The sequence below is a fragment of the Callionymus lyra genome, chromosome 5 (assembly GCF_982586985.1).
Source record: "Callionymus lyra chromosome 5, fCalLyr1.hap1.1, whole genome shotgun sequence".
Classification (NCBI taxonomy): domain Eukaryota; kingdom Metazoa; phylum Chordata; class Actinopteri; order Syngnathiformes; family Callionymidae; genus Callionymus; species Callionymus lyra.
Genome location: NC_141822.1, coordinates 17,426,971 through 17,436,015, shown reverse-complemented (window position 1 = coordinate 17,436,015; position 9,045 = coordinate 17,426,971). Strand labels below are relative to the sequence as shown.

Sequence of the window (9,045 nt, the reverse complement as noted above, 5' to 3'; positions counted from 1 at the left end):
ATTTTATTATTATTAGTTGTTAATTGGCAACTATCTGTTTAAAATTCAAGTATTATACATAGTTTGTTTGAATTTTAACACCTGATATCCAATTCTGATTTAAAAATAATGGATGCACAAGCATTTTTTGTCATAGAAATCACTTTATCGTGACGGTTACCATTTGCATATCTATTCGAGTCAATTCAGATAACAGATAACAAGATATTTCGTGTTTTTATTTTATTTATTCAAGTGCACATTTCATCAAAAGTCAAATCATTTCTAAAAATATTAGGAAGGTAGTCAAGTTAAAAAAGAAAGAAATGCTTACAAAGATGACCCACAATTTCGAAACATATTTCATAAAATCAGGGATTTTATTAACTTAACAAAATTTAAAAAAAAGAGACATACAGTAAACTTGCACGACAACGACATGGAAACAGTGCTTGATGAAAAAAAGTTTAAAAATATATCAGTGCCATCAGAATATTGAATGGTTGAATTTCATATGTTGACATTTATTTTCTTTAAGCATTGATTGATTTAGATTAATTAGATATTTAAATATTGATCTTTTAAGAATAGTTGACATAAATTTTCAAAATGAATAAAGATTGTTTTTACAAATGGATTTGGATAATTCAAAATTAAAATTTCTAAATTCAATATTATATATATATATTTTTTATAGCTTTTATATTATATTATTATTATATTATACAGCCAATCATGGTAGCAACATAGCAACATTTTATAATAAATTTAAAAATAAATGAAAATGAAAAGAAAAATTAAATTTAGAATTATTAACTTTATAATATTAAAATCTGTGTAGACATTTTTTTTAAATGTTTAAAATAAATCAAACAAAAACAAAATCACCTTAATGTAACATGGACATAATTTAATTCAATTATTCTGAAAAAAAAAATTAATTCATTAAATCTAAGTTTCAACATTCATAATCCAATCATTCAATATTCTGATGGCACTGATATACTTCAAGCCTCCATCAGTCAAAAGAGTAGACGTATGGTATTTTGCAGTGGTCAGTACCTGCAGTGGTTACATTGTTGATTTCTAACAGGATTGGAAGTTTGGCTAATGTTCAGGCTGAGGGGAGGAAATGTGAGTTCATGTCAATGAAGGCCTCCGATCAAAAAACTGAACACCAGGAAGAACTGGACCCGGTGGTCAGACCTTCATCCCTGAGACTTCAGCAGTTGTGTGTTGGTCAGTGTTGTGTATTCAATGTTTAACTATCAGTGCCAGTCTTTTTAAATCCTACAAGAAGGTCTCGTAAGTCCCACGCCTGGCCCTTCTCAGAGTTCCCCCCTGAGCCGGGTGTGAAGGTCCTCCTGGTCGATCTTGCCCACCTGCTGGTGCCACCTGTGATGCGCCAGCAGGGCTGCGTTCCTGGCTGCGATGGCGCTCATCTCCATGGTGCTGGCGGCCCACTCCAGCGCGTTGAGGTAGTACAGCCGCTCGTGCAGGATGAAGGGGGGAGTCCTGCGGTGCGGCGGCCGGTAAGCCGGGTACGCCAGCCACTTGGTCTCCGACACCGAGTCCCAGGAGCGGAACATCCGTCGCAGCTGGTCCTGGCTCGGCGGCTTCTGGGACAAGACCTGCCAGACCTTGCTTTGGCTGGCGGGGGGGCGGGTGTAGCGGGGGGTGACGTGGACGGGGTCCAGAGAGAGCAGACCGTTCAGGACGTCCTCCTTCGACGCCGTGGTCAGAACCTGAGAAACGGTGAACTCTGAAGGCGGCGCCGTCACGCCGAGGAAGGACGTGTTCAGGACGCCGTGGACCAGCGTGGACACCGTGGTGTGGTACCGTCCAGGGTAGTGGGAGGGGAGCGGAGGGGAGAAGCCCGCGAAGGCGATGTCCGACTTTCCTTGGTGTAGCGGCGTCGCTATGACGACGATGTCGTACAGGGAATGAGCGGAACCAGAGTCTCCGACGTAGTTGACCTCATAGTAGCTGGTTGTTGCGCCTGGACAAAATTGAAAGACACATTTCTTGAAGAAAGAGGTTCAGTCTACGATGACATTTTCCTTCTCTAGAAGAGTCATGTTGGTACTATGTTGACGTAGAAGTACACTAGTCCCTCACTATGTCCCGGATCACCTTTGTTGCACTTGGTTCTGAGTATTCAATTATTTTCTAACTTAAGTCAGGATCAGCAAAGTTGCTCATCATTGTTCTCTCTGTTACACATGCTGCCATCAAAACAGTGAACTCCCATAATGCATTTCTACAAACTGCTCTACTTATCGACAGCTGATTGGTCGTCACTATACTTTTTTTTTTAAAATCATACTTCTATGTTGCTATGTCAAAAGTGATCGACAGCTTTGATTGGATGGCTGGGCGGCAAAGCATCATGTGAGCTGTATCGGCTACTGAGAGGGTTTTGAATCGGATTACACCTCGTATTACTAGTTTAAGGTCAAATAAATGTCGTTAAATAAATGCTGTCGATATAAAGAAGTTGTTCAATATTTGTTTTAGTATAATGTTGACATAGATGTACATCATTAGGACTAAATTCTAATACCTAATCCTACCTTTGCTATAAGAGTCAGTTCCTTACATGCTGTCATCAAGAACAGAAATACACTTCTGTGTTTTGTTTTTTTAAGTAAAAATTTAAAACGCACAATGCAGAATAAAACAAGTAGGTATGTGGATACAGTTCTTCATAATAAGTACTATAAAGTTATAGTACTATACAGTTACCGTATGTCCTTGAAGTGTTAAAGTCCCATTTTTCCGCGGGTCCTTCTTCAAATATAATGTGATTTTGTTTTTGTGTTCAAAATGACTTTCATGAGATATTTCTCTTTCATAATGAGTCAGTCAGACAGAATGACCAGATATAAACAATTGATAGACACTGATTATAATCCGACACCTTGAAAATCTTAAATTATTCTTACATTCTTACAACTTACATTTTTTGATATGAAAGAATAAAAATAAAAAAGATAATTTTTCTTTGGAAATTCAGAAGTTAGTGCTAATTTTGGGTCTGGCAATACAATATGTATCAGGATACAGTGGCAACGATACGATATATTGTGGTACTGTATGACCGAGAATATATTTGGAGTATTGTCCGAGTCCTTGACTCTAGTGTTGCAGAATTTACAGACCACATTGACTCTTGACAAAGTCAGTAATACTCTCATTTGTTTTCAAACCAAAAAGTGTCCAAACATCAACTTTAAAAAAGATGCTGGAGCCGACTGTATCCTCTCGTCCTCAGTCAACGTCAAGATCTCGCAGATTTCAATTGTCCCTTAGGGTCCCTTACAGGATGTAATGAGTGCTGCCATCTAGCGGCCGGAGGTTTAATTGCAACAGTAACGCTTTGAACATTAACACGTTAATTGTAAATAGAAAAATGTAATTATTTATATTATAAACACACCTTAAAAAAAACATATGATATAAAAATTATTTGAAAGGCAAATAAATCAATACAATGCCGTTGATTATCGTGAAACAAATAAGGACAATATATGTGTGTATCAACATTGACTCACACCTTTGCATCATCAGGGTTTAGGACATGCTATCATGCTAACATCTGGAAAAGAAATACCTGTCTTTGATGGTCGGGCTTTGACAGAAACGGAGGTCACTCTGGCAGTGATGAGGTCACTCTTGCTGTGGTACAGAAGTCCAGAACAAACCTTCTTGTTGCCTCCGTCCACGGCCCACACGCCCGACTCTTCCCCCGCCAGAGACACGGCACCTGACCAGAGAAACATGGAGCTGTGAGGACGATGGACGTCCTCTCAAGACATCACCTCACGTACCCACTAAGCCGTGGACCCGCACGCTTTGGCCATAGGTCAGGCGACAGATGGGAACCACGACGTCGTTGAGGAAGACTTGAGAGAATCCCTCGGCGATCATCCTCTCCTCCAGGGTCTGGTTCATCAGCGTGAGGAAGCCGTCGCCGCCCATGGCGTGGACCAGGCGATCCACGGTGGAGAAGGAGTAGCCGTACTGCTGGTACTGGTAGATCCTGGTCACACACAGGAAGTCTTTCTCAGAAGACAGGACGTCTGAGAGCTGCACCAGATTTGTTACCTCATGAACTTGTCCAGGACACTCTCCACCCACATCTGCATCCGGAGGAAAGTGAAGCCGTATCTCCACAACCTTCTCAGGAAGTTGATGATGAACCAGTCGCTCTCCTCGAACGTCAGCTCGCTCCCGTCAAAGATGGCCATTTTGGACGGGACGTCTCTGCGCATGGAAATTCCTGAGAGACACAAACTTCCCTTTTTTTACATCTGCTGACTCGTCCACGAGCGGCTGAAGACTCTACCTAACTTCTCCACAAAGTGCTTCATGTGCAGGTTCAGAGGGTGAATGCCGGCGCCTCCGGTCTCGTACTCGTGATCCCCGATCTTCACCGAGGCCACTCGTCCGCCCACCGTCTCCGGCTCGAACACATCGATCTTCACCCCGGGTCCGAACTCCTCTCGGAGGTAGAAAGCTGCCGCCGAGCCGCCGATACCGGCGCCAACAACCGCTGGAGACACAAGTTCAGACTTGAAGTTTTAAGAAGTTCAATAGTATTTTTTTTATGTTTGTAGCCTTCTATAAAAATGTTTGTATATCACCAGAATATAACAAAACACAACAATTACTGGGTCGCACTTTCAGCCAATCATTAATGAAACACACATTTATTTTTCAATTATGGGAGTTAAAATATGTGTTAATGTGTAAAATTAAACAATTATAAATGAATTAAAGTTCTTTTTAAAGATTAGTTTACCAACTATATAATTCAATAATTGACTAAAAACAAAGTCAACCTTTCAATATATAACTTATTAAATACAATTATTTTGAAAAAAACAATTAAATTCAATAGTAAAACAACAATATTTCACAAAAAAAAAAAAATCAGACATTTGAAATCTTTAATTAATTCAATAAGTCTTTGTGTTCCCTGTGACGGACTGGCTTTCTGTCCAGGGTTTCCCCCACCTCTCGCCCGTAGAATCTGGGACAGGATCCCTCGCCACCCCTCATGAGGGATTCAATGGTAAAGTCAATGAATGAATGAATGAATATTTTTGATGGGAATAATATACGTGTCTCTGTGTTTAACTAACTTGAAATACTTTTCTTTTGTAAAAACCTCAGCCATGAATGATCTATTATCATGTCATCATCAGAAGTTACTTTTGTTATGTCACATGTATTTAATAAACACTCTTTAAGTTAAAAAGTTGCTGATGGTTGAACCTCCACATGATGCTGTCCCAGGTCAGTCAGTTCCTCTCACTCCTCATGTACAAGCAGATGAAACCTTCTCTCTTAATAAAGAATATTATAGAATATACTATATTATATCTTACCTATTTTTTTAGGCTGTTCTCGCTGCTCGGATTCCAAACTTGTGGTCCAGAGTCCCAGTATCAGAACAACCCTCAACACTTCCACACCCATTGTTGGACTTCGGAACTCGTTCAACACCTTCAACCCCGCGTTATAGTAAAAAAAACAAAAAAAACAACTTGGTAAACAGTTTAAAAAAGATTAACGCAAGAGAATGGAACCATCAACTCGAGCAGTGAAGAACTTGTGGATTCAACAGTTGTTTTAACTCACTTTAGCGCGTTGGTCTGTTAGTTCCTCGTCGACGATCAACTTTAAACCACACTGTTAACTCAGTTTTAACTAGAACACAAACTTTGTCGATGACACTTAATTGAAGAAAACTTCCGAAAAATCGTTTGACAGTTGAAGCTCGTCCGAGTACGACAGTAGACACTGTGACCTACTTCCGCTTCGAAGTCGCTTAAACTTCAAAATAAAAGTCGTATTTCTTGTATTTCTATCTACTGTCACTGACACTATTATACAGTACTACGTTTTTTTGTTGTCAGAGTCGGTTTAGGGTTTATCATAAAAACATTAAGTGCAACATTTATCTAAAAAACATCAAGTTTTATCAACATTCGTGTTATTTTTTTTTATTTCTGTTCTTGAAAAAGTCACGAAATTACAAAAAAACAGCAACCTGTTTCCTAATACGAATAGTTTTCATAAAGTATCTGTCAAATATCTGAGGTCAGATTTGCCAAAATAATATGACTAGACTCATTTAGGAATTAAAAACGTCAGTCACGTGGACTCCTCCCACTAAGATTTCCCTATACCTGTGTGATGCACTTGATTAGAAACACCTGTCGCGCGCATATAAAGCTGCAGGTGAGTTCCGGTGCTCATGGACAGTCGTGCTAACAGGTGAGTCCGTCTCTGAGGTTCAAACTTTGACTTAGTTAAATGTGAATGACAAAAAAAAGAAGCTTTATTTCATTTGTAAAACTAATAATAGTTTTCACAAATTATCTGATTAGGTGTGAAAAATATGATTAAATTCCATTTAATTGTATTAAGCTCAACTGAGTTTATTTTTAAGGCCTAGCCCTAATGCATGCATTTCTAAATGTATTTTCAATGCAAATTATTCAATTCTTGGGACGTTTGCCTTTTGTGATTCTCAGATGACGGAGTGAACCTGAAGAGCTCGAGATGTTTGCAGTGGGTGAGTAAAGTACTACTGTGAGTAGTATCTGATCCTGTCGTCAATATCTCTGAAGCGTCTAACCGTGAGTACTTTTTCTTTTTCTATCGCGGTGCAGGGCAGTGACAGGCACATACACTACACACACTAAAAGTTATTAAACGGGCAAAATGGTTATTAAACGGCTTTTATTAAAATAAAAAAATAAAACATTTACGTCATTTTGGACGAGTCTTAGTTTCCGACTGGAATTTCCAATTTGAGGAGGAAGACTTGAAGGCCCGCTGGATCTACGAACACCAGGTTTGTCTTACACATGTTTGTTTTAATTTTAACATTTAAGCTACATCTGCAAAACTGTCATTAAAGTAATTGAATTAAACTTCCATTTGAATTGAGCTAAAACATTCTTGTCACAGAAGTGCATTTAAAAAGAATGTTTTCCATCAAGTTGCACAAATGTTTCAATATTCTTTTCCTCAGGTGGAAGATGGTGCAGCTGCTGGACTTAAAGATGGAGCAGGTTCTAAGAAGACTACGATGAAGATGCAACGTTGAAGTTAAAGTGTGACGCATGACATGAATGTAATCCTTGTAATCACTAATGCCTGTACTGGTGTTGTATGATGTAAAACTCTGTAAGAAATGTAATGTATGAATAGCTAATGTTCACGTGCTAATTGGCGAGGGATTTATTGTGTGTATAGATATAGATAGACATGCTAATGTACATAATCCTGAATGTGTGAGTGGCTTATGTTGCGTGCCAAAGCTAATTGATAATTAATTGATTATCTATATATTGACATGCTAAGTCTATCGTTGCACATGATCACAGATGTTGGCAAGCTTGAGCTGCAGATCTGATGCTAATGCTAAGACTTTCACTGCAGGTTAGCTGACTACTGTGCCAAGGAGGAGCAGTTAGTTATGCTACCCGTTAACATTTACTCAAAGATCATGATGCTAACTTGACAGATTTTTTTTCTTTTCAGCGGGTGTTAACATTGATTTCCTTAGCAGGTGATGGTGACTGCTTGCCAAGGAGGAGCAGCTAGTTACAATACCAGCTAACATTAACTCGAAGATCATGCCAACTTTTTTTCTTTTCAGTGGGTGCTAATGCTAACATTGATTTCCTTAGCAGGTGATGGTGACTGCTTGCCAAGGATGAGCAGCTAGTTACAATACCTGCTAACATTAACTTGAAGATCATGCTAACTTTTTTTTTTTCTTTTCAGCGGGTGCTGATGCTAACATTGATTTCCTTAGCAGGCGACGGTGACTGCTGTGCCAAAGAGGAGCAGTTGTACTACCCACTAAAATTAACTCAAAAATCATGATGCTAACTTGACATTTATTTTTTTTCCTTTTTAGCGGGTGCTAATGCTAACATTGATTTCCTTAGCAGGTGATGGTGATTGCTTGCCAAGGAGGAGCAGCTAGTTACAATACCTGCTAACATTAACTCAACGCTCATGATAACTTTTTTTAACCCTTTTCAGCGGATGCTAATGCTAACATTGATTTCCTTAGCAGGTGATGGTGACTGCTGTGCCAAGGATGAGTAGCTAGTTACAATACCTGCTAACATTAACTCGATGATCATGCTAACTTTTTTTTTTCTTTTCAGCGGATGCTAATGCTAAAATTGATTTCCTTTTAGCAGGTGATGGTGACTGCTGTGCCAAGGAGGAGCAGCTAGTTACAATACCTGCTAACATTAACTCGAAGATCATGCTAACTTTTTCTTTTTCTTTTCAGCGGGTGCTAATGCTAACATTGATTTCCTTAGCAGGCGACGGTGACTGCTGTGCCAAAGAGGAGCAGTTGTACTACCCACTAAAATTAACTCAAAAATCATGATGCTAACTTGACAGATTTTTTTTTTTCCTTTTTAGCGGGTGCTAATGCTAACATTGATTTCCTTAGCAGGTGATGGCGACTGCTGTGCTAAGGATGAGCAGCTAGTTATAATACCTGCTAACATTAACTCGAAGATCATGATGCTAACTTTTTTTTCTTTTCAGCGAGTGCTAATGCTAACATTAAATTCCTCAGCAGGTGATGGTGACTGCTGTGCCAAGGATGAGTAGCTAATGTTGACAGACTAAGGCTTATGTTAGCATAATTGATCTGATGCCAACTTGACTTTTTTTTTTTCTTCTCAGCGGATGCTAATGCTAACATTTATTTCCTTAGCAGGTGATGGTGACTGCTGTGCTAAGGATGAGTGGCTTATGTTAAAATGTCAAAGTTAATTGATAATGAATTGATTATCTATATATTGAAATGCTAAGTCTATCGTTGTACATGATCACAGATGTTTGCAAGCTTGAGCTGCAGATCTGATGCTAACATTACTTTTATTCAGAAGATGCTAATGCTAAAACTTTCATGGCAGGTTAGTTGTACTACCTGCTAACATTTACTCAACGATCATGATGCTAACTTGAAAGATTTTTTCCTTTTCAGTGGGTGCAAATGCTAATATTGATTTC

The 9,045-nt window shown here is 39.0% G+C and overlaps 1 protein-coding gene across 1 annotated transcript; it reads right to left on the bottom strand.

Annotated features, from left to right (window-relative positions):
- Positions 1 to 242: 242 nt before the first annotated feature.
- pcyox1 (prenylcysteine oxidase 1) lies at positions 243 to 5,777 on the bottom strand. Its single transcript, XM_087791231.1, has 7 exons — positions 5,626 to 5,777; positions 5,373 to 5,490; positions 4,328 to 4,534; positions 4,087 to 4,261; positions 3,810 to 4,021; positions 3,593 to 3,745; positions 243 to 1,978 (listed from the first exon to the last, which is right to left on the bottom strand). The coding sequence occupies exons 2-7, from the start codon at positions 5,461 to 5,463 to the stop codon at positions 1,308 to 1,310; spliced, it is 1,509 nt and encodes a 502-aa protein (XP_087647357.1). The 5' UTR covers positions 5,464 to 5,490; positions 5,626 to 5,777; the 3' UTR covers positions 243 to 1,307.
- Positions 5,778 to 9,045: the final 3,268 nt, after the last annotated feature.